Source organism: Theropithecus gelada, chromosome 9, assembly GCF_003255815.1.
Source record: "Theropithecus gelada isolate Dixy chromosome 9, Tgel_1.0, whole genome shotgun sequence".
NCBI lineage: Eukaryota > Metazoa > Chordata > Mammalia > Primates > Cercopithecidae > Theropithecus > Theropithecus gelada.
In genome coordinates, this window is record NC_037677.1 from 32,933,878 (window position 1) to 32,960,780 (window position 26,903).

The following is a 26,903-nucleotide window of genomic DNA, read 5'->3' on the forward strand; positions in this document are numbered from 1 at the left end:
CCAATTTGTAGTTTGTGCTTTTGAGATGAAGATGCCTTTGGCTTTTACATTTGTATTTTCAAGTGTATATATGCTAGGGAAGGAAGAACCTTTCAGATCCCTAGTGGCTGATTTTCATCTTGGATCTGCATACTGGAATTCATAGCATGCTACTGAGTTGACTTTTTGTATTTCTATATAATACCAGCGTATTGATCTGTTGCTAATCTGATGTAACCTTTGTGTGTGTGTATGTGTATGTATGTGTGTGTCTGTATGTGTGTGTGTGTTATTGATCAAACTACATTACTCCAGAGGCCAAAATCAGAAACTAGGGAGGTTGAATATTTCATCATTTAAAATTGAGCTTATATTGTTATTAATGCAATGTTAAGAGGACAGCCCTTCAGATACTGGGTTATTTAAGCAACTTCAATGTACCCCACCCCAGAAAGGATTTGGAGGTCGCCATCTTACTTCTGGTGGCAATGCAAGAAAACTGAAAGGAAAAAAAACAACAACAGTTGCACTTATAAGATCCTATGTGACAACCATAAGTATGTATGCTTCACAGTATTTTTATAGGCTGTTTATGGTACAGAAATTCTCTTTTGTGCATCTTGGCTCTGTTGCCCCCGTCATTGTCCATCTGAAGCAAACTATGCCAGGCACTTAGCTAATCAGATACAAAGAAGCATTTCAGCGGCCACTCAGAAGTGAGCGACTGCTTATGAAAAACCTGTACAAAATAAATAAGACCGGTAGGTGAATTCGATGGTCCTTTTGGACTTATAATCTTTCTTTGCTTTGAAAGAAAAACAAAACGTGCCGCTGCTGTCCCTTTCTAGGAGTTCCGTCCCCAGATTCACACTCAGCATTTTTGTTTCCATAGCGGTGCCACCCAACATCGCAGAACTGAAGAATTTGGAAGTGCTCAACTTTTTTAATAACCAGATCGAAGAGCTGCCCACACAGATCAGCAGCCTTCAGAAACTCAAACACCTGAACCTCGGGTGAGTATCAGTGGAGGGAAGAGGCGGAGAGGGAGAGAGTGGAAGGGGTGTGCCGGGTAGGGCCAGGGGAGGAATTATTTTTATATTATTGCACAGAAATGGATCTCTAATTTCTTTTTATGTTTTGGGTCTCAAACAAATTTTATTGTTTTAATATATCCTTTCGGTGGCCTACATCAGTGAGTATTTGAGAGCTAATTGAGAAGCTAATTGTTGGCACAATAAGGAAGTTAAATTTTTACTGTATTTTGTGTCCAGTAAAATTTTATCTCAGTTCTGTTGACCGAGAAGGGACTTATTTGCATTGCATGAACTGGCAGACAAATGGTAATATGGTTGATTTTTTTTTTTCTCTCCGCGTTAAATAGGAATAGTTTACAAAGCACCTTTGTGCCTTGGAGGGAAGAATATTTTCCCTAATGATGCTTCATTCATTTTTGCAATTCTCTGTAGCGGAGAGGTGAAAATCCTCTGTCTTTGTTTATGCAAAGGTGAGGACAGGAGTTTTGATTCAGCTGAGGTTGCAGAACCAGGGAGCAGTAAATAATAATAATGATAACCTGTTTTTGTGTATTACTTTGCAGCACTTGACCCTCTCAACATTTGTGAGGTAGGGAGGGCAGGTTTTAGTGCTTTCATTGTACACAGAGGAAGCTAAGCCTTTTCAAAGGGGCTAAGGGCCTGGCTCCTGGTCCCCTCTGAGGTTAGTGGCCAGGCTGGGAAGAGAACCCCATGGTTCTGGGTCTAAATGCTCCTTCAGACTCCATTGATATGGTTTGGGTCTGTGTCTCCACCAAATCTCATGTGGAATTGTAATCCCTAGTGTTGGAAGTGGGGCCTGGTGGGAGGTGATTAGATCATGGGGGCGGAGCTCTCGTGAATGGGTTAGCACCATCCCCTCTTGGTACTGTCCTTATGATAGTGAGTGAGTTATTGTGAGATCTGGTTGTTTAAAAGTGTGTAGCACCTCCCCCCCTCATGCTCTCCTGCTCCTGCCATGTAATATATGTGCTCCTGCGTTGCCTTCTACCATGAGTAAAAGCTCCCTGAGGTTTCCCCACAAGCAGCTGCTGCCATGCTTCCTATACAGCCGGTAGAACCATGAGTCAGTTAAACCTCTTTTTTTGTAAGTTGCCCGGCCTCACGCATTCCCTTATAGCAATGGGAGAACAGACGAATACATCCATAGACCCCAACCGGAACTGTGGCATCAGAATTCCATCTTCATTGGTGCAGCCATCAGATGAAACTGACCATTCATGCTTCAGTCTCTATGCAAAGTCATATATTCATTAAATTGTAGCCACTAAATGCTCTGGTTAAGTTAGTGATTGACATGGAGTGGCAATAGATGCTGGCCAGGTATTTGCCAGCCTTTTTTTTTTTTGAGGCAGAGTCTTGCTCTGTTGTCAAGCGATCTTAGCTCGCTACAACCTCCACCTCCTGGGTTCAAGCGAGTCTCCTGCCTCAGCCTCCCGAGTAGCTGGGACTACAGGCACATGCCACCATGCCCAGCTAATTTTTGTATTTTTAGTAGAGATGGGGTTTCACCATGTTGGCCAGGATGGTCTCAACCTCTTGACCTCATGATCTGCCTGCCTCGGCCTCCCAAAGCGCTGGGATTACAGGCATGAGCCACTGTGTCTAGCCGTATTTGCCAATTTAATAGGGAGCAGTCATGAAAAAAATCTCATTCATGGAGTGATTTTTAGTTTATTCTTTCCACAAAGAGTTTGGTCAGACACATTATTTTGAAGTTCACTTGGGCTTAGGGACCAACTTTGTAAGATCCATGGGCAGCCTTTATTCTTATGTCTGAGGGAAAGTGAAGTTAAAAGGAGGGAGAAACATCACTTTAGATGAGATGGGTTTTTTTTTTTCCTCCCTACAAATTTGGAGCCTGTATACCCATCTGGCAAAGCAGAAATGAAACGATTCTCCATTTATATCTTGGTTTTACAGACTATTCTATCCTGATCTTTAATTTGTATGTGAGAAAGAAGCTAAAACTACATATAGATGTATACTCTTACTGTTAATTTTTTCATTTATTAAATATATATATGTATGCATAGTATATATATAAAATCTCAATCACTAGGAACAGTGCTTGGCACATACTGAGAAGTGTACCTAGTATTAGTTAGCTATTGTTATCATCATAATCGTCTTATTTACTTTTTCATTGATTCCATGACTATGTAAGTGACTATTCTATGTAAGGAATCTTGCTAGTACCGGGGAGCCAAGGTGAAGGTCATGGTCCCTGACCTTACCTACTGGGGCAAGACTGGCTATAAACAGGAACAGACCAGCGAGGTCACAGATGTGCTGGCGACTGTGGACCGGCAGGGGGAGCAGCAAGACGGGGAGCACTTTAGTCCGCAGGTGAGATTCTCAGGAGCAGGAACACAGCAGGTAGCACGGGAGCCGACACTCGATGCGTGAGAATTTCTCAGACTTAAAAGTCGAAGGAAGGTCCCGGTGTGTGATGTTTCCCTTCCTGAGTCCAAGTGATCTCATTGTTCAGTGCAGCACACCAACATGGCACAAGTATACATATGTAACAAACCTGCACGTTATGCACATGTACCCTACAACTTAAAGTATAATAATAATAAATAAATTAAAAAAAAAAAAAAAAGTCGAAGGAAGGTGTCTCAGATTGAGCGAATGGTATTTTTTTTTTTCGAGATGGCGTTTCACTCTGTCGCCAAGGCTGGAATGCAGTGATGCGATCTTGGCTCACTGCAGCCTCCGCCTACCAGGTTCAAGCAATTCTCTTGCCTCAGCCTCCCAAGTAGCTGGGACTACAGCCGCCCGCCACCACGCCCAGCTAATTTTTTTATATTTTTAGTAGAGACGGGGTTTCACCCTGTTAGCCAGGATGGTCTTCATCTCCCGACCTTGTGATCCGCCCGCCTTGGCCTCCCAAAGTGCTGGGATTACAGGCATGAGCCACCGCGCCCGGCTGAGAATGACATATTTAAACGCTCACAGCACTGCCTGCCTGGGGCCTGGGAATTGTCAGTTTTTGGCGCTGTTGAGTGTAAAGTGTGAGGCAGGCGGCGGTAAGGTCAGAGGTCAGGCTAGACAGGGAATCCTGGATGTTTGCTGTTCAGTGAATGAGGATTTACCAAGTTCTCAACCATGTACCAGGCATTGTTCTAGCTACTGGCTATCCAGCCCTGATGGAGCTTCCATTACAGTTGGGGAAACCAACTATAAGCAAATAAATGTTTATAATAATGACAGGGAGTCAAAAGTGCTAAGGAAAGGGCTCTGTGCTAAATACACAAGCTCGTCTCGGGCGCGGTGGCTCATGCCTGTAGTCCCAGAACTTTGAGAGACTGAGGCTGGCAGGTCATCTGAGGCCAGGAGTTGGAGAACAGCCTGGTCAACATGGTGAAAACTCATCTCTACTAAAAATACAAAAATTAACTAAGTGTGGTGGCACACGCCTGTGATCCCAGCTACTCTACCTGGGAGGCTGAGGCAGGAGAATCATTTGAACCCAGGAGGCAGAGGTTTCAGTGAACTGAGATTGCACTGCTGCACTCCAGCCTAGGTGACAGAGTGAGACTCCATCTCAAAAATAAATACATAAATAAATAAACGAGCTCCAATTTTATACTGACCATTGAGAAATTTGCATAGCAAAGTAGCAGATAGAAGATATGGTCAGATTTTCCTGTGAAAGATCAGTATGGAGAAGAGGGTAGAGGGAGGTAAACTAGAGGTTAGGAGACCAGTAAGAACACGAGCTTCATGTCCCATGTGAACTAGGACAGTGGCAGTGGAGGCAGGGGGGGATTTTATATGAAAAATGTACAGGCGGTAATGTTGACAGACAGTAATTGATGGGATGGAATGATACCTATATTTCTGTGTTGGGCGGCTGAAAAATACAATGGATGGAGACAGATTTGGGAATAAAATAATAAGGTCAGATTTTGTTCTTTTTTGACTTTCCTAATAACATTTTGGTTTGAGGCACCATAGGACAGAGTCGTACACTTTTCTTTTTCTTTCTTTTCTTTTTTTTCTTTTTTGGAGATGGAGTTTCGGTCTTGTTGCCCAGGCTCCAGTGCAATGCACGATCTTGGCTCACTGCAACCTCCACCTCCTGGGTTCAAACGATTGTTCTGCTTCAGCCTCCCGAGTAGCTGGGATTACAGGCACACCCAACCACGCACAGCTACTTTTGTATTTTTAGTAGAGATAGCATTTCACCACGTTGATCAGGCTGGTCTCGAACTCCTGATCTCAGGTGATCCGCCCGCCTCGGCCTCCCAAAGTGCTGGGATTACAGGCATGAGCCACCACGCCCGGCCCTAAACTTTTCTTTTTCAATGAATGCATCTTAGTTGCCTTCTTGTTCTCTTTGGAGTTGTTTGCATTTTTGGCTGTCGGTGCTGTATTGATTGTGTAAAGCTTTTTGTATTTAATTACGTAGCTACATAGATGGAGTTGTCAAAGTTTGAACAAAACTCCCAGTTCTTTGAGAAAGGAGCTAAGATGGGTTTCACTAAAGTATACTTCTGTCCTCAAATGGCATATAGAATTATACTCGCACAGTAAGGCAAGTTATAGGGAGGACTCCTTATTTTAAGGAGCCAGGGTGAAAGCATACACACAGGAGATCACAAAACGGAGCTGGGAAGTCACTTGTATGTGTGATCCAGAAGGCACCCTCCATCGGAATTTGCTTTCAAAGTTTTTACAGTATTTGAAGTTTATTCTGATGATTGTAAGACATGAGAAAATTTTAGACCACCTGAATAAATAAAAAAAAGTTTAGTTCTGTTCTAAGTTCGGTTTATTTATTTCATAGAGTTATTTTCCCAAAAATGTGAAGCCACGTAGGTTCCCATGTAGATGATTATTTCTAGGATAACTTCACTGCAGGACCACCATGCCCAACTATTTGGGAATAACGTTTCACCTCGTTTGTTGCTAGAGCTTGTCTCATGAATACATAGAAGTTTTTATTAAGTCCCATGTTGGGTATTTATGGATTTGGATTATTTGTTCATTTTTTGAGACAAGGTCTCGTTCTGTCACCCAGGCTGGAGTGCAGTGGCATGATCTCTGCTCACTGCAACCTGCGCCTCCTGGGCTAAAGTGATCCTCCCACCTCAGCCTCCTGAGTAGCTGGGACCACAGGTACGTGCCACCATGCCTGGCTAATTTTTGTAGTTTTTTTTTTTTTTGTATAGATGGGTTTTTGCCATGTTGTGCAGGTTGGTCTCGAGCTCCTGAGCTCAAGCAATCTGCCTGTGTTGGCCTCCCAAAGTGCTGGGATTACAGACGTGAGCCACTGGGCTCAGCGTGGTTTTTTTTTTTTTTTAATTTTTATTTGTGATAAGTGTGAGTAGGTCACTGTGGAGGTGAGAAAAATTAGTGCCTTGAGACAAGAAGGTTTTATTGAAGCTGGAGGTGCTCAGGACAACCTGCGGAGAAGAAACTGCTCTGAAAAGGAGGTGTTAGTACAGACCTTTCCGGGGCTTTAGAAGAAAAGGAAGAAAGATGCTGAATAGCCTGAGACCCCCCTGATTTTATAAATTTCTCCACCATATGCAGGCATTTGCCCACTTCCAACACGCATTTGAAAAATCTTTCCATGCAAACAAAAGAATTGATACCACTTGGCATAGCTGAGCGCTGCGAAGCTTTATGTTGAAACACCTGAAGTCACCTGAGATTAAGCAAGTGTGGCACAAATAGAAAACCACACTTGATAGTTGGGACCATCCAAAGTGGAATTTCATGAGGTGAGCTTGCTCGCTTAGGGCTGATTCAACATTTTCTCTCAAACCTTTTTGAAAAATAATTCTACCAACAGCTCGCATTCCCTGAGAAGCCACGTGTGAGCCATGGATCGGGTGTTGGGTGCTTCAGATATTTTCTCTCTCATGCTCCCAGCGATCCTGCCCTCAAGGTGTTGTCAGCCTCATTTTATAGTTGAGGAAATTGGGTGTCAGAGAAGCTGAGTAACTTGGTCAAGGTCATGCAGCTAGCAAGTGCTGGAGCCAGACTCCTCATCTAGTTGTCTTCTGCCTTAAAGCTCTGTACTTTTCCTACCCCCACGGTGGCTTCTCATGGAAACCTTGATTGCTAGCAGTGTCAGAGCAGGTCCTGAGCACGGAATTCCTACATGTGGAAATGTGGATGGATGGAGATGGATGTTAGCACCTGCTGGAGGAAATGCGGACAGCCAGCATGTTCTATGTTTCATTCTGCAGAGAGAGATGCCACCAGGTCACCATGCACATGGACTGGCATCCAGAGAGGTGGCCAGAAATCTCTGCATTTCCTTGCCCGCTTTGTAGCTGGGGCTGTTGCTAGCAGTTCTTCTGAAGTTTCAGCATTTAAATAAGGGCTTCCTTTCTGCCTGCCAGGGTGGTGTGCCTACTACTGTTGCTTATGGCCATCAGCTGCACATGGGACTCTGCTGTGTTCCTTACACATTGTGGGTATTGGTTTGTCACTCCAAAGAAAAAGGAACCTGAAATTCAGTAGATTCTTGCCACCAGGAGGTGGAGGGGCCCCAGGCTTGCTCTGGGCTGGAGATGGAATGGGAGCTCTCTCTCAGGTGAGATGCCTCTTCTCTCTACACCTGTCTAACAGTGGATTTCCTCTACCTAATACTGCAAAAGTGTATCTATTTGCAGAGAAAAATGCTAAGGAATCAGCAGTTTTCAAAACGGACAACTTAAAGCAGTGTTTAAAGACAGAAGCACCTAGTGTGTGCTTCTCTGCCGTCCTCTCTTTGACTTGCAATTCCTCTCAGAATCCTTGCATCGGAGCCCAAGGGTCTGGAGTGGCTTTGGCCTCTGTGAGGTACAGGGTGCGCCCAGACACATGTCACCTTCCTCAGTCACTTCTGAAGTCTTTGCTCCTTACCGTCTCTTAGGCTGCTCTTTCGTCTCAACATAGCATTAATGACAAGCTCCATCTTGCCTGTATTACAAGGTAGTTTTAGTGAACAAGGGAAGTACTTGCCATAATGTGCTTCACAAATTGTGACCTCATGGAGAATGCTCGTCGTTGCTGTCGTGGCAGTAGATAGTCGTGGAGGTCGTTTTGCTGGGTGTGGTCTGTCTGGGATATTTTCTGCCTGAGAGACGGAACCCACGTTTCCCTTTTGGTTGCCCCCTCTGCTGTCAGCTGTTTCTGGTGAGGCCCGCTTGGTAGGGCTGGACCGAGCTGGATCTGTTATGAGAAGGATCGATGGCTAGAATGATTTTTATTGTCACAGTCCCTTCCATCTTTCAATGTCTGTCAACTTTTATTAAAGTTTTTTTTTAAATTGACTTTTAAGTAAGTTCAAAGGGAACTGCATTAAGGAAAATAAGGGGCTTGAAGAAAGGATAAAAGATAGTGTAGAAAAAAATTCCCTTAGACTTCATTGGAGACACACACAGACACAGACACAAACATGCACACCCACACACACACCACACCACACACACATACCGTGTACATACCCACACACCCACACACACACACATACCGTGTAAACACCCACACACCCACACACACACACATACCGTATACATACCCACACCCACACCACACACCACACCCATATCACACCCATACCACACCACACACACACCGTGTACACACCCACACACCCACACCCATACCACACCACACACACACCGTGTACACACCCACACACCCATACCACACCCATACCACACCACACACCGTGTACACACCCACACACCCACACCCATACCACACCCATACCACACCACACACACACACCGCGTACACACCCACACACCCACACCCATACCACACCACACACACATACCGTGTACACACCCACACACCACACCCATACCACACCACACACACATACTGTGTACACACCCACACACCCACACCACACCCACACCACACCACACACACATACCGTGTACACACACACACCACACCCACACCACACACCGCATACACACACCCACACACACACCACCACACCCCCAAACACACCCCATACACACACCACACCACGCCCATATCCCCCACACACACCACACACATACCTCACACACCATACCCCTCACACACCCCACGAAACACCCAAATAACATACACATAACACCACACACAATACCACATACACACACCACACACCCCCGCCCACACTCACACACAGTTGACCCTTGAGCAACACATGGGTTGAGGGAGCAACACAGTGACTCATGCAGTCAAAAATCCACACGTTACTTTTGACTCCGAAAAATCTTAATTCCCAATAGCCTACAGTTGACCGGAAGCCTTATGAAAAACAGAAATAGTTGATGAACGCGTATTTTGTGTGCTGTATGTATTCTGTTCTTCATTCTTACAATAAAGTAAGCTAGAGAAAAGAAAATGTTATTAGAGAAGTCATAAGGAAAAGGCGATGCATTTACTGTGCTTTAAATGGAAGTGGATCATCTTAAAGGTATTCATCCTCTTCATGCTGAGTGGGCTGAAGAGGAAGAGGAGGGTTGTTCTTGCTGTCTCAGGGGTGGCAGAGGCAGAGGAAAAATATACTTGTGTCCTTGGACCCAGGCAGTTCAAACCCATGTTGCTCAAGGGTCAATTGTATGATTTTAATTTTTCTTAAGTTGTGATAAAATGCACACAAAATGTACTGTCTTTGTAGTAGACAGTTCAGTGGTGTTAAGCATATTCACATTGTTGTTCAGCCAATCCCCAGAATTTTCTCATCTTGCAAACCTGAATCCTATGCCCATTAAACAACACCTCTCCATTCCCCTCCCTCCAGCCCCTGGCCATCACCATTCTAATTGAAGATAATTTTCAATGTTAGCAGTTGTAGAACAAAAACATGATGTTTCCCTCCAAAAAGGAATAAATGAAATGAAATCAAGCAAAAGTCTGAAAACTACAAAGCTCATGTGTATATTTTGAGATATTATCGCTACGTTCATAAGGAAGTTTTTCTTTACAAGGATAGATATTTTGTGATGGTTTGAGTTTTTGTGTAAAACAGTGATTAAGTTTCGCCGCTGGAGGAAAATGACAACTAAGAAATTTGCAAATGTTTCAGGAACCTACAAGCTCTCTGACTGAAATTATGAGTCCAAGTAGGACAACATACCACACCCTCTTACTTATATGTGGAATGCAAAAAAGTAAACCTCATTGAAACGGAATAAAATGGTTACCACAGGCTGGAGGGATTGGGGAATTGCAGAAATGTTAGCCAAAGGACACGAAAGTTTAGTTAGACAGGAGAAGTACGTTCAAGAGATGGATCATACATCGTGGTGACTGCAGTTAATAACAATATGTGGTATACTTGAAAATTGCTAAGAGAGTGAATGTGCATTCTCACCACAAAAGACGAAAAAAAATGACAAGCATGTGAGGCAGTGCATATGTTAAACAGTGTGATTTAAGCCATTCCACGATGGATTATATATATATAATTGTTGTACACCATAAGTATGTACACCATAAGTATGTACACCATGTTGTACACCATAAGTATGTACAATCTTTATTTGTCATTGTAAATATTAAATAAATGCTTTTTTTTTAATTAAAAAAAATATAGGATGGGCGTGGTGGCTCACGCCTATAATCCCAGCATTCTCAGACGCCAAGGTGAGAGGATTGCTTGAGCTCAGGAGTTTGAGACCAGTGTGAGCAACATGGCAAAACCCCATTTTTGCAAAAAATACAAACATTAGCAGGGCGTGGTGGCATGCACCTGTGGTCCCAGTTACTTGGGAGACTGAAGTGGAAGGATCGCTTGAGCCTGGGGAGGTTGAGGCTGCAGTGAGCTGAGATCGTGCCACTGCACTACAACCTGGGCACACCTAGGCAACAGAGCAAACCCCTGTCTCAAAATAATAAAAAATAAAAATAAAGTAGAAAGTGACTCTAGGATCATGGCACTGTCTTACACTTTCACCCTGTGAAACTGAGGCACCCTTGATGGTCTGTATAAACGGGTCTTTGGTGTCATGACATAGATTTTTGTCCCCCTGCAACAGCATGAACAGGCTGAACACTTTGCCACGAGGCTTCGGCTCCCTGCCAGCTCTTGAGGTTCTGGACTTGACTTACAACAACTTGAGCGAAAATTCTCTTCCTGGAAACTTCTTCTACCTGAGTAAGAAACTTTCAGTTCTATGAATCTCCTCAACCCTGTACTTTGCGTTCTAAGAGGGAAATTTATTTGTCAGGACCCAAACTCCAAGAGAAATTATTGGACAGAGATATTTTTTTCTTTAGAGACTCCTTTTGAATATTCCTTCATAGCTCAGCAGTATGTGCATTTGATATATCGTTATGTGACACCATCGGGCTGAAGTGGACTTAGTAATGTCATATTAACATTCTGAGAGAGATTATATACCTAAATGAGATCAAGCCTCACATTTAGTTAAGAGACTTGACTTTCTTTTTAAATAGCATGCCAAAAAAAAAAAAGTATCTTCCCATGTTGCTATTAATTCTTTGTAGGATATTTGCCCAGGATATTCCAATCAATTATTTATAAAAATATTTATTAATAAACCACTAACAGAATTTTTGAATTTTCCATCCAGGATTCTTATTTTCAGCCTTTTAATAAGCACTCTTATTGACCTATTTATCCAGTACACAGGCATTAAGAAATTATTGGCCACAGGTGAACACACTTTATTCTTTCATATGCAAACAAATTTCTTGCTGAAGATGCTTTTGAAAATTAAAAAATGATTTCTTCTGGGAACTTACGCACTATTTCGGACAAGGTTTGCTTCCCTTAAATGAGTGTTCTGTTTCTTCAAATAACTTATATGGCATTCACAAAATCTGAATTTTCTGAGCTGGTCTCTTAAATTTTATTTTTTACCTTATGTACATTACCTCTCTATGACTTTGTCAAGCACATGAAATCAGCTATAAAATATTTTCTTGGGCAGTGGAGCAACTGTTTTTGTTATGTTATATTAACATCCAGTTCTTGGGAGCTGGAGCTACAAAGATGACTTGAGGCTAGGAGTTTAAGACCAGCCTGGGCAACATAGAGAGACCCTGCCTCTAGAAATAAAAATTTAAAAAGTAGCCAGGCGTAGTAGCATGCGCCTGTGATCTTAGCTACTTGGGAGGCTGAGGTAGGAAGAGTGCCCGAGGCCAGGAGTTTGAGGCTGCAGTGACCCACTGCACTCCAGCCTAGGTGACAGAGCGAGACTCTGTCTCTAGAAAATAAATACTGGTAAACAAAACATATATCTAATTATACTCAGCTTTTATGGTTGAGGATAAACAGATGCTTTAGAATTTTAGCCTTCAGTAGTTCGGAATCGTATTATCATTGTGTAATAATTACGAACAAATTTCAGACTACTGATATTCTCCTTAAGTTAGGATTTACTCTGTTAACTTCATGTCATTGTTTTAGCCTCTTTGTCTTCATTTATTTTTGTCCTGAAGGCTGTAGAAACAAGTAATAATAATTAGTCAGATGATGGAACTGATGAGCTGTGGTTATAGCCTCCATCACCAGAAAGCCTTTCATTAATTTTTAACCCAGTGCTATTTACATAGGAAAAAGTCTGTTTTAACATCGTTGTATTCTCTTGAAAGAACCTTTTGTCTTAGGTATCCATAAAAGTGGCACAGTAGTGTTCTTTGTTTTCCTTTGATGCAAATGGAGAAATAAATGTGAATCAAAAGGAATCTATGAGAAAAACAGCAATCTTTTCTAAAAATGTGCTGAAACTCTGTGCCCCAAAATGCTAGTGCCCACATTGTTAATTGAGTCAGTCCTCTTGGATATAGATGTTTTCCTGGACACACCAGCTACACAATAAGCCAGTAAATCTAAGTTTGACCTGCTTGTTATTATTGGGAGCCCTAGGTATGTCAAAGGCTTTTCACCAAGTCAGGGTTATTAATCAAAGCTGACTCCCTCGTATTGATCAGACCTCAAATGGTTGGGTTCCATGCCACCCTGTTTATATATTGCTGTTTAATTTGCAGCCACCCTGCGTGCACTCTATCTAAGTGACAACGATTTTGAAATCCTGCCGCCAGATATTGGGAAGCTCACAAAGTTGCAGATAGTAAGTAATTTATCTAAATTCTTAGAAAATCAATTCACTGCCGCAGCCTTGTAGGGGTAGAATCAAGTCAATTTGAGCAGGAGTAAGGTTTGTTTGGTGGGAATAAACCACTACTCCTGATAGTGTTTCTTGATTATCCGCCGGCACTTGTAAATAAATGGAAAGGACTGAGCTTTAGTAGAAGAGAGGACATGGAGGAGGATGAGAGTTTCTGTGGAGCACCATTTTATGTGTAAATACGTTGACAACTCCTTGTTTTCTTCTGTTTAGCTCAGCCTTAGGGATAACGACCTGATCTCGCTGCCTAAGGAAATCGGGGAGCTTACCCAGCTTAAAGAGCTCCATATTCAGGGGAACCGCCTCACTGTTCTGCCCCCAGAACTAGGTAAGGTTGCTGATGAATGAACTTAGTTCTGGGTTTCATGAATAACAGTTATCCTAATGTAGCAATTCTGAACAACCTCTCTCCTCTTCTTGACAACTACTCTGCACCTAGGCACCCGATTCTGATCATTTGAGAACCATTTGTCATTGACTAGAGTTGAGCTGTTATAGATTTGACCTTCCCCGATCCTGTGTTCTGCAGCTGTAGTGTCCCGTATATTAGAAACTGCTGATGAAAGATGACCCCGCTCAGCTCCCTGCGTGATGTAGTGGAAAAAGCATGGGATTAGTAGTAAGAGCCTTATCCGTGGTGCCTCATTGACTAGCTGCGTAAGCTTTCTGGGTCTTGGTTGGTTATTAATAACTTTATCTAAGTATCACTCTTACTTTTGAACCCCTTAAATTTTTATTGACCTGGAAAAACTTTTACCAAATAGTTAAAGTAGTTGTTACGGCTACTTGAAGATGTTAATACCGCTGCGGGTCGTGAATTTGCCTCTCTCCTAATCCTGTCTCTAGTAGGAATTGTTAAATATGTTCTTGCTGGGAATGGGTTCTACTCCTGGCCGCTGAATCCTAATCCTATTCCTCTGCCAGGTCGTTCCTATTTCCAGAGTGGGTTTATGTCCCCCGCCAGAAATAACCTCTAAGCCAGTGATTCTGTTAACTGCTTCGTTCCACTGCAAAAGGTTCACGAGTTCCCTTATCTTTGCTTGTGCAGACCCTCCATAGCCTCTCATTTCTTCAATCCTTTGAACCACATTGTTGTCTCAAACTGCGATTATTTGCCTTTCTACTCCAAAATACCATCATTTTTAAGAAACACATTGAAGAAGCAGTTCTTTAAACAAGTCTGGCGGTTTGAAGAGGCCATTTGTTAGAAATTAGAATGCAAGCACCAGGAGGGCAGGAGCATTTTTGCATTTGTTCCCTGGGGTACAGTAGGTGCTCAGAAAACGTTGAATGAATGAATTAATGAAGCAAGGACCTTGGATGGCAGGATGTTAGGAAGGTTATGAGCAGGCTGATGTGGCTAATTGTTAGCATAGGAAGACTGAGACACAGAACAGGCCTATTAGTGCCTAGAGTTCGGTTGGCAGCCATATTAGTCTAAAGGGAAGGCAGTCACGTGATTTCCTGGAACAGCTGGAAAGTCCTGCCTCATCTCTTCCCATTTCCTTCAGCTCTCTTGTTAGTGTTAAAAGACCAGAGGATTATTTAATGATTTTTTTAAGGTTAACTCAACACTTCTCTTTACTGAGTTGCAAGTAGTCAAGTGTTGCTTTGGGAGCAGGGTTACAGAATCAAGAAACGCTTTTTGCAAACATTTTCAAGGCAAAAAACTTCTTGTCAAAGGAGAGATCTTGGGCCGGGCATGTGGCTCACACTTGTAATCCCAGCACTCTGGGAGGCCGAAGCAGGCAGATAGCTTGAGCCCAGGAGTTTGAGACCAGCCTGTGCTATGTGCTGAAACTCCGTCTCTATAAAAAGTACAAAAAATTAGCTGAATATGGTGGTACATGTTTATAGTTCCAGCTACTCCGGAGGCAGAGGTGGGAGGATCACCTGAGCCTGGGAGGTCAAAGCTGCAGTGAGCTGTGATCGTGCCACTGTACTCCCACCTGGGTGACAGAACAAGACTGTCAAAAGGAAAAAAATATATATATATATTACACAGTGGTTAATAACCACAGATGTTAGCATTAGTAATAGCTGGGGAGCTTCTGCGGAACTCAAATACTTGCTCCCTCCCCAATCTACTAAATCGGAATCCCCGTGTGTGAGGTGAATTCTTGTGTCATTTGGTGTAAAGCTCACTTGATGCCTCTGACATGTATCCTTGGTTAGCGTGGTTAGTAGAAACAGAAAAATAAATGTGTATTTTGATGTCATTTGATCTTACTTCATTTTTCAAGCTGTGAGGCAACGTAGGATATTAGATTAAACGATTATTTTATCAGGCAGTAATTTGCTACAAAAATGCCTATTTGAACCTACGTGTGCCTATGTATATATTTTAAAATCTTACTTATTTTGCTTATCTTATTTAAATACTACACGAGGTCATATTTGTTCAACATTTCTGTTAAGCTTTCCATGAACAAATCATGTATGTTTTTATTCAGGTGTAGAATTGAGGGGGAAGGCTTTAAATGACTTTATTTTTGCCAGCCATATGTAGAAAAGCTTAATCTTAACATTGGCCTGATAGCTGTTTTTCCTGATTATAGACAAACACTTAGTTGTAAGTAAATGATAAACCTACAGAAGTCACTGTCACAAGCAAAACTCAAGATGGAGACAAATGTACTATTTATTTTTGAATGGTGACTTTTTTTTTTAAAGTCAAGATTAATATAATACTAATATAGTAGCAGCTGTTATAATAATAGGTGATATCTATTAAGGCCTGGAATTGCAAGGCACTGTAAGTGTTTTTCCTGCAATATCGCCTATAATGATCGTAAGAATTATAAGCAGACTTGTTAGAGGTGAGGACATTGAGGTGTAGAGAGGGGTGGTTGGTGACATGTCTGTGGGGACATAGCTAGTGACTCACAGAGGCGAGATCTGAACCTGGCAGTCCCTCCTCTGGGTCCAGCTTCCTGATCACAGTGAGGTCCTCTTTCCTGCCCATATGCTGGTAAGAGGATTCCTAGAAATGCAGTTTTCAAGTTTGAACGAAACACAACCCCGGCACACCCTCCCGAAAAGGCAGGCGGCGAGACGTTGCTGGATGGTGAGCTGGCGTGGGCTTTGCCGGCATGTGAGCAAGGCTAGCATAACACTTTGCAAAATGCAGCTGAGATGGCCTCTGCAAGAGAAATTGCTGGCCCTTTCCAAGCCAGTTGCATTGTCCCGGTGTTTCTTTCCCCTCAGTAAACATGCCCCACGATGGGAATGTCTTTGGTTTCTTTGTGTCCCCAACACCTGAGGCGACCATCTGAATGCTGCTCTGGACTGGCTGATGGACAGTGCCGGGCACTGATGATGCACATGAAGCTTATGCTGCAGGTTTGCTTCTGGGGGTGTTTTAAAGTGCGGATGATGATCTCTCCCTGTATGTTTTTTACATATCTGAATATATGAGATAAATGCTTTCGAGATTTCATAATAAATCCAGAGTTTATTGACTTGTAACCTTTTTGGTACTGGTGTTTCAGCCAAGCAAGAGAATCCGGGCGAGTTCTGATTTGTCAGGTCTGAGAACACAGCAAAATAAAGTCAGGGGCTTGGCGGGCGTTTTAATATGTGATTGTATTACTTTACCTTTATTGTGTGTCTTTGAATAAGCTATTTAAACCATTATGTCTGGTTCCTAAGTAGTAAAGCACTTGCTTTCATATTAGTCTGTATACCTATAAAAAATGAGATGTAAGTTGAGTCTCTCAGGTACCCATTCATTCATTTATTCATTCAGGTTAAGTTCCTACTTTAGGGCAGATCTTTGAGTCCAAGGAACTTGCCTTTTCTGGTAAAGTAAGATTCACTTATTCAACAACTGTTTGTTGAGCCTCTGGTATTTGCTAGGGATTAGGACAAGAGACAGAACACCTGTTATTGATGATGTTCTAGTGGGAGAGGACAGAAGAAAGAGAGAGAGAATATGAATGACAGACATGTGGTGTTAAGAGCTCTGGGAAAGAATTGAGCATGGAAGGGAGTGCCTGGCTGGGGAAGGGGTAATCAGAGAAACCCTCACTCATAGGGTGGTGCCCTTTATGCAGAGACTTGAAGGAGGGAGGTCTCCTGTTGGAGAGAACGGTAAGTGCAAAGGTCCTGGGTGGGCTTATGTTGAGGAAGAGCAAGGCCAGTGTGGCTGGAACAGAGTGAGTGAAGGGCAGAGAGTTGTAAGCAATGAGCTCAGACAGGAAGTGGGGTCTGGTTCACATGGGAACTAGTAAGACATTGTCAGAACTTGGGCTTTTACTCCGTGTGAAATGGGCACTCCCATAGATGCTCCTGTCCCAATCACCAGAATATGAGAATTTGTTACCTTCTGTAGGGAAAGTGACTTTGCTTATGGGCTTTGGAGTCTTGAGATGGGGAGATTACCCTGGATTGCCCAGGTGAGCCCAGTGTAATCACAAGGGGCCTAGTAAGATGGAAGAAGGAAGGTCAGAGGTAGGAGTAAAAGATGTAGTGGCAGGAGCAAGAGGCTGGAGTCACTCATGGAAGGGACCACGAGCCAAGAAGTACAGGCAGCCTCCAGAAACTGGAAAGGCATGCAGCCGGATTTTCCCCACCGCAACTCCGAAGCCTCCAGAAGGAATGCAGCCTTATTGGCACCTCGATTTTAGCTCCATAAAATCCAGTTTTTGGACTTGTGCACTCTACAACAGTAAGAGACTAGATTTCTATTATTTTAAGCCACTGCTTGTAGTCATTGGTTAGAGCAGCGAAAGGAAACTGATACAAGTGGGAAGACATTGAAGGGTTTTGAGCAAAGGCATAGCATGATCTGACTTTCTTACTTAGACAGTCTCATGTGATCAGCCAGGCTGGAGTGCAGTGGTGCAGTCGTAACTCACTGCAGCTTCCATCTCCCAGGCTCAAGGGATCCTCCTGCCTTGGCCTCCCAAGTAGCTGGGACTACAGGCGTGCACCACTATGCCCCACTGATTTTCTCAGTTTTTTGTGGAGATGGGGTCTTGCTGTGTTGCCCAGGCTAGTCTCAAACGCCTGGGCTTGAGTGATCCTCCTGCCTCAGCCTCCTGAAGCACTGGGATTACAGGCATGAGCCATGCTGTGCAGCCCCTGACTGTTTCTCTTTTCTTTTTTTTTTTTTGAGACGGAGTCTCCCTGTGTCGCCCAGGGTGGAGTGCAGTGGCCGGATCTCAGCTCACTGCAAGCTCTGCCTCCCGGGTTTTTACGCCATTCTCCTGCCTCAGCCTCCTGAGTAGCCGGGACTACAGGCGCCCGCCACCTCGCCCGGCTAGTTTTTTGTATTTTTTAGTAGAGACGGGGTTTCACTGTGTTAGCCAGGATGGTCTCGAACTCCTGACCTCGTGATCCGCCCGTCTCGGCACAGGAGTTCTTTGGCTGCTGTGCTGAAAATAGGCTGGAGGACAGAGGGCAAGGGTGGAAGCGGAGAGTCCGAGATATAGGAGACTATCATAGCAATCCTGGTGGGAGTAGATGCTGGCTTCATCCAAATGGTAGTGGTAGTGGTACAACTAATGGTTGGATACTGGATCTGTAACTAACAGGAATTGGTGACAGCTTAGATGAGGGGTGAAAGAGTTAAAGTTAACTGTGAGCTTTTGGTGTAAGCAACTGGAAGTGTGGGGAAGATTACAGGAAGAGTAGATTAGGAGAGGGATTGAGGAGAGAAGGTCATCCTGAGCTGAGTTTCAGATATCTTAAATTTGAGATGCCTTCGGGGTATCTCGTTGAGAAGGCAATGGGGTATATGAATCTGGAGTCCAGAAGAGACGTCTAGGCTGCATATATAGTTTGAGGCATTATCAGCATACATTTAAGGCTACAAATTGGATGAGATCCCTTGTGTGTGACTGCGGAGTGAAAGATTAAGCCCGAAGCACTGTGGTTCCTAAACACCGAACCCAGAAGGATCGAGGAGGTTTATGGGTCCGGCTGACTCCCAGGCAGACATCCGTGGCCAGTCAGGGACTGTGGCCACCTCGGTTGACACCACAGATGGCTCCCCATTGCTGGAGCTATGTGGTGTGTTTTTGCTTCACAGGAAAAAGGGGTTCTCTAACGAGGCGGATGGGGAGTTATTCTTTTTTTCCTGACAAATGCAGTTAACTCAGACAGGGCAGGACAATGGAATGCACATAACTGAAATATCCTCCGGAGCCTGCCTGAATGCAGAAGTCTCTTTTTACCCAGTATTTTCAGCCAACATCCAGTCTCCTAAAAAGCAGCCAGCCATGTGGCTAACTGAACTTTCACCCCTTTTTTGTTCCTTTATATATTATTTCCTGGAAGAATTAATTAGTAGAGAAGAAAAAAATCCTGCATTGGTAGTGAAGAAAGGAAACTCAATATATACCTTGACCAATCCTCAGAATAGGTCGACAGCCCTAGGAAAAAAAAAAAGAAAGAAAAAGGTGATTTGGGAGCTGGTGGTGCCCCCTGGGGTTTGTTAGCAGTTTTCTGTTCCACTTCTGCATTTTCTCACCCGCAGATGAGACCGCTGTCATGTGAGCTGAAGATCTGGATTCTGTGTTTTGCATAATTCTCTTTCCTAACCATTCCATGGTTTCTGCTGCTTGTTCTGAATTGGAATTGTTTCTGGTTTCTTGGCTTCTAGGCAATGATGGGACCTCTTCTCCCGCATTTGTTACCCAAATAATTTTGCCTTTGGAGAAGAGGAAAAAAAATCACATTGGTCTGCTTGGCATGCAACAAAACAAAGTGCTATAGACATCAAAACCTTATTTGCACGAATCCAAGCAGCCTATGGGACATACGTCTGCAATGCTGCATACACGTGGGGCTAGCCAGCTTAGTGCACTACAATATGTGCCCACAATCGATAGCATTTTTTACTACAGTAACTATGAGAACCATAGTATTTTCTAGCATATTTGTGAAGAGTGGAAACAAATATTAATCCCCTTCAGAGAGTAAAGGATGCTATGAATTGAGAATTTCCTCTCAATTATATTCTCCAGAATAAACAGAATTAACCATGAGTGGATGTACAGTCAAAAATCTCTTCTGTTATATCTCTTAATCCTTTTCCTGTGGACATTGAGAAGCTAAAGAAAAATAACTTTCTTTCCTGAGGCAGGCAAGAAGAAAATCCAGTATTCTTTGTTTGGTCAATTAAGTCCCCGATTATAAGTGTCTTGTTTATCTTCTCTTCTGTTATTGTCATTCTGTCAACTGGTTCCCAATTATTTTTTCCAGAGGTTTAAAACGTTTTTCAGGCCGGGCGCGGCGGCTCACGCCTGTAATCCCAGCACTTTGGGAGGCCGAGGCGGGCGGATCACGAGGTCAGGAGATCGAGACCATCCTGGCTAACACGGTGAAACCCCATCTGTACTAAAAATGCAAAAAATTAGCCGGGCACGTGGCGGTGGGCTCCTGTAGTCCCAGCTACTTGGGAGGCTGAGGCAGGAGAATGGCGTGAACCCGGGAGGCGGAGCTTGCAGTGAGCCGAGATCGGGCCACTGCACTCCAGCCTGGGCGACTGAGCGAGACTCCGTCTCAAAAAAACAAACAAACAAACAAACTTTTTCAAATGTAACCAGTAGAGGATAGAGGTTAAGTGCTGGACTCTCCATCACTAGGCTTGGGTTCAAACCTCACTCTCCACTGCCTTGTTCTGTGACCTTCAGATATTGATATGGTTTGACTCTGTGTCCTCACCCAAATCTCATCTTGTAGCTCCCATAATTCCCACGTGTTGTGGGAGGGACCCGGTGGGAGATGATTGACTCATGGGGGCGGGTCTTTCCTGTGCCGTTCTCGTGATAGTGAATGGGTTCCATGAGATCTCATGGTTTTAAAAATGGGAGTCTCCCTGCACAAGCCCTCTTTGCCTGCCGCCATTCGTGTAAGATGTGACTTGCTTCTCCTTGCCTTCCACCATGATTGTGAGGCCTCCCCAGCCTCTTAGAACTGTAAGTCCAATTAAACCTCTTTGTTTTGTAAATTGCCCAGTCTCGGGTTTGTCTTTATCAGCACCGTGAAAACGGACTAAAACAGATACGTTATTTTACCTCCCTTCTATACCTCATGTAAAATGAGGGTAATAACAGCCCCCACCTTGTGGTGTCTTTGTGAAGATTAAAAGGATAATCTGCTTAAAGAATTTAGCCTTGACTCAGGAATGAGTACAGCTGCTCAGTGAAATGTTAGGTAAATGAACACACACACACACATACACGTACGTGCACAGTGGATTTTTATGCTATTAAACTTTGACTGTTTAGAGGCCAGCTTTCTGAAACCTGGGCTCTTCTGAAACAGTCTAAGCAGAGAGGTCACCCCAGCCCCACCCTTTTGACAGGGAAGAGGCAGTTAGTTACCGAGTGCCTAGTGAGAAAGAAACAACAGGGTAGATCCAAAGCCAAAGTCTCACCTCACACAGTGGGATTGGTCAGTGTATCCTGTGGATAAAAGAAAGGCTTGGAATTATCCTCCTGTGTGATAATTGAGGCACACAGGAAGGGTCAGAAAAGAAAAGCGAGGGAAAAGAAGGGGTAAGAGGGATTAGCTCAGATGAAGGGATTCTGCATGGCCAGTACTCAGGGCGGACAAAAGACATAACAAGAAGAGTATGCCTGCAGTCCACCCATCCTAAGAATTTTATAATAACAAGGGATCTTCCAAGTCTGTGCCTTTCTTGGGAGTTTTATATTGAGGCTGGGAGCAGGTTCTGGTTGTTCTACCTAAAAAGCTCTGTGATTGGCTTTTTGGTTGGACCGTGGGTGGTTTCATTCACTCATTCGTCCATTCATTCACTCATTCACCCATTCATTCAGTTCTTTCTTTTTGACATCCTTTATATGATTATTAACTTGTTCCTAGTAAGTGTTGGGTACTTCGTAGTACTTGCACTAACTGATTATACTCACTTCTTTATCCATGTTAAGATCTTAAACTACCTCTCTGCAAGTGACAACATTATTTTCTAATTGTTTAATTTCTCACTGTCTTAATGTTACCTTTTGTGACAGCGCTTATTTCATTGGGGATTTTTTTACTTCTCCCAGAATTCGTGTTAGCAACCATTGTTCTGAACCAATTGCTTCATTTGTTAATATCAGTTGTGTGCCTACACTATAATGCTTTTGTCACTTGTCTACATATTAGTAATTTATTTCATGTTAAAATACACTACATAAATCCATCTTTCAAAATCTTTAGTATTATAAATTAAAAGCATTATAGAAAAAGAAGTCTCTTCTGGAGTTGAACAAAGTAGTTTAGCTATCATGTGAAATCTTTTCTTTCTTTCTCCCCTCCCCTCCCCTCCCCTCCCCCCGTCTTTCTTTCGACAGAGTCTTGCTCTGTGTCACCCAGACTGGCTTGCAATGGCATGATCATGGCTCACTGCAGCCTTGACTTCTGGGCCCAAGTGATCCTTGCACCTCAACCTTACAAGTAGCTGGGACCACAGGCATGCATCACCATGCCTGGCTAATTTTTTAATTTTTGTAGAGATGGAGTCTCCCTGTGTTGCCCAGGCTGGTCTCAAACTCCTGAGCTCAGGTGATCCTTCCACCTTGGCCTCCCAAAATGTTAGGATTACAGGAATGAGCCACCCACCTGGCTAAATCTTTTAATTATTTCCTTAAGAAAAGATGTAGTGTGGTTGTTAACTATGTCTAGAATAAGCAGACTCCAAATAAATAATAAGAAAGTTAATTTTTTTTTAGACTAGATTTTTGATTTGGGGTAATTACTTGCCCTAACCCAAGGCAGCTTTATGTTGTTATCAGAATTGCTTTTCTTGCCTAAATCCTGTTACTATGAAAAGAAGATCTAGCTTAATAGATAGAGCAGTAAGTGACGAGGACGTTCTTTATGGAATTATAAACTGTGCCACTTACACATGTATAAGATTGAATTTGTTAATTGCTCACTAACATTTTTCAGATTGGTTTTAAGCTAGATATAATTCCAGACATACCTTAGTTTTTAATGCAGAATATCATAATTTGCAGAAGAGTTTCATGCTCTTAATCTCAGTTTTATAATGTAGGCAAGGAGAGCTCTCTGGCCTCTTTTTAAAGATGTGACTTGCCTAAGGCTACACTATTGACACGGCTTATTATGGACAGAATCCAGTTTTTAGTTCAGATCTTTCTAATTCAAAAATAAGTATTCCACCCAATAGTATACTCATCAATGTGTCAAAACTGAGCCAATAAAAAGGCATAATTTATTATTAGATGACAGATTGCTGTGATTCCAAATATATGCCTTAATTTTATTTGAAAAAGTAAATGTTGGGAATAGAATATTTGTACCCAACTTTGAATTTTGACTTGGATTTTATTACATGCTCCTACATTTTATTTCTGCATTAATATTTCTTTTGCCATACTTCACAAAAAATCATACCATATCCTTTGATTCCCATGGCCTCAGCTGATAATCAAAAATGACTCCCGTCAAGTCTCCTACGTGATATTTTTTAACAAGTCCCATTTTATATATTCTATTTCAGTGAAATCTTTAGCCCCAGAAAATGTTTTCAGCGTGGATTTTTTAAATGCTACATGAATTATATTTCTACCTGGTGAGTTATTACCTTAAAGGGGGTGGGAAGTTGCAACACATAAAACGTTTCCGTTTTGTAGTATAAATTTCAGGAAGCCCAGCGTCAGGTTCAACGTGATTGAACATGTGCATCAATCTGTGTTAACACCAGCTGGAAAAGCTTGCCACTGTGTGCAGTGGACTTCCTTTGATTTAAAAGGATGCTAAATGTATTTTTGCCCTGGGAGAAATGCCAGCAGTGCTAAGGTTCCGGATTTAATTTTTTTTTTTTTATAAATTCCAGAGCCATGTCTGTAAATACAGTTATCACCTGAATGCATATATAATATCTTACATTTATGTAGCCTCTCCCTTTGAGGCATCTCCTATATATTATAGTATTCCTATGTTAAAAGAAAAAAAAAAGCAGTGTTACACTGAGTCAGACCCAAATGGTATTGTATGCGTGTGTGAGTGTGAGAGTTTCTTTTAGAGTGCAGTGGGAGTTTGAAAGGAGTAAAGTGGGTGACGATTGTCCCTCATGTTGTCAACACCAGAAATCTAGGCCTTATCATGACATCATGGATCAGTCTTTCATATTTATGGTTATTTAGACCTTTCCAGAATTGTTCACATTTTCAACTGAGTACTAATTCCATAAGTTGACTACCTATTACACAAAAGCATCTAATTGTACCATTTATACTTCTGTGAAGTTGTGATAGCATTCTAATATTAGTAAATAAGCTTATGCTCATTTTTTCAACATTTATAGAATGATTTTAACTCGCCCAATACTATCTCTGTTGCCTTTTATATTTGCTGTTTTAAAAATATTGGCTCTTCTCCTTGGACAGCCCCTATTGAATCCATCTTACCGTATCAGAATCTGACTTCCAACCCCATATGTGTTATATTTCTGTCATCAGTTCAGTTTGGGGAGCACTGGTTAAATAAAACATACATAGCCCTTACCTTCATGAAGAAAATCCTTGAAAGAAAGAAACAGCTAAACAAATAGTTAAAAATCACAAAATGGCTGCTAGAATGTCAGCTTCCTCACGACATTGGTTTAAGCCACCGTCATCTCTTACCTGGGTTGCTAGAATAACCTCCTAACTGGTTTCCTGCTTCCTGCCTTCCCATTGCAATTCATTCTTCACCCCGTAGTCAAGGTGATCATATAAAATTACAGAGTGGATTGTATGCCTTTGTCAATTAGAGCTCTTGAATGTTCCCTAGGAATATTTAAGGCCCATCTGGCACCCATGGTTTCCATGCTACTTACCACCCTCCCTCACTCATGAGCGGCTGTCAATAACCTCCTCTCACTTCTTCCTGATCTTTGCTCTCTCCTTGAAATTTTCACCTGAATATTTTTGCAGCTCATACCACATAATTAATACATCCTAAGTGTACAATTCAGTGTTTTTTCATATGTTCAGAGTTGTAAAACCATCACCACCACTTTAGAACATCGTTCATTACCTCAAAATGAAACACCGTACCCTTTTCTTTCTCACTCCAATCCCTCCATGTCTCCTAGCCCTAAGGGTTTTTTAGTTTGGCTCTTACATTTATATTTTTGATCCATTCTGAATTAATTTTTGTATGTGATGTGAGATAAGGATTCAGTTTTATTCTTTTGCCTGCGGCTGTCCTGTTGTTCCAGCACCACGTGTAGAAAAGACTGTTCTCTTTTTATCAAATGGTCTTGGCACCCTTGTCAACAACCAATTGACAGCAGATATATAGTTTTATTTTTGTACTCTCAATGCTATTTCATTTATTTATATGTCTATCCTTATGCCAGTACCACACTATCTTTAGTACTGTTGCTTTGTAGTAAGTTTTTAAATTGGGGCATGTTAGTTTCAACTTTGTTATTCTTTTTCAGGATTGTTTTAGCTATTTTGAGGCCTGTGAGTTTCCATATGAATTTTAGAATCAGCTTGTTAATTTATACAAAGAAGCCAACTTGTATTTTGGTAGAAATTGCACTGAATTTGTAGATTATTTTGGGGATTATATCATAATCTCAACAATATGAAGTCTTCAGATCCATGAACATGGGATATTTTTTTCCATTTATTTAGATCTTCTATTTCTTTCAATAATGTTTTGAAGATTTCAGAGTTCGTTGTATACTTTTGCTAAATTTTTTTCTAAGCATTTTATTATTTTTGATGCTATTATAAGTGAAATTATTTTCTTAATTTTACTTTTGGGTTGTTGGTTGCTAGTATGTAGGAATACAGTGGATGTTGTGTTGATACTGTATTTTACAACCTTATGAACTCAGTGATTCTCATTATTTTTAGTGGATTCCTTAGAATTTTCTCTTTATAAGAGCTGTTTTACGTCCTCCTTTCCAATCTGGATGCCTTTAATTTTATTTTCTTGGCATTACTTTTCTGCATCTTCTAGTACAGTGTGGAATATAGGTGGCAAGAGCAGACATCCTTGTCTTATTTCTAATCTTAAGGGGAAAACATTCAGTCTTTCACCATAGAATATTGTGTTATCTGTAAGATTTTTTTTGTGTAAACTTTGTCAGGTTTTACAAATTCCCTTCTATTTTTTGTTTGCAGAATGATTTATCATGAAATGTTGAAGTTTGTCAAATGCCTTTTCTACATCTATGTGGCTTTCATTTTTTGTATCTTCTTTTTTATATATTTCTGGATTTCATTTACTAGTGTTTTACCTAAAATTTTTCCGCGTTCGTGAGGGATATTAGTTTGTAGTTTTCTTCTGATCGTATAGTATCTTTGTATAGTTTTGTTTCAGGAATATCGAGTCACATAAAATGAGTAAAATTTGATAATTTTTCTTTTTTGAATGTTTGAAAGAATTCATTATTGATGCCATCTGGGTCTTGAGTTTTCTTTGTGGGAAAGTTTTGAATTATGAATTCAGTTTTTTGATATAAGGCTGTTCAGATTTTCTGTTTCCTCTAGTGTCTTTTGGTAATTCTCATGTCTTAAAAATGTATATTTTGGCTGGGCGCAGTGGCTCACGCCTGTAATCCCAGCACTTTGGGAGGCTGAGGTGGGCAGATCACCTCAGGTCGGGAGTTCGAGACTGGCCTGATCAACATGGAGAAACCCCATCTCTACTAAAAATACGAAATTAGCCGAGTGTGGTGGCGCATGCCTGTGATCCCAGCTACTCAGGAAGCTACTCAGGAGGCAGGAGAATTGCTTGAACTTGGGAAGTGGAGTGAGCCGAGATCATGCCATTGCACTCCAGC

The 26,903-nt window shown here is 42.1% G+C and overlaps 1 protein-coding gene across 3 annotated transcripts in view; it reads left to right on the plus strand.

The window, feature by feature from the left end:
• Positions 1-26,903, plus strand: part of RSU1 (Ras suppressor protein 1) — a 237,890-nt gene that overhangs the window by 51,702 nt on the left and 159,285 nt on the right. For all 3 annotated transcript variants that reach the window (XM_025396280.1, XM_025396282.1, XM_025396281.1), the window contains 4 exons: positions 872-992; positions 11,021-11,139; positions 12,999-13,081; positions 13,352-13,466. In XM_025396280.1, the coding sequence (XP_025252065.1) occupies positions 872-992; positions 11,021-11,139; positions 12,999-13,081; positions 13,352-13,466 (438 nt within the window). The remainder of the gene's footprint in view (positions 1-871; positions 993-11,020; positions 11,140-12,998; positions 13,082-13,351; positions 13,467-26,903) is intronic.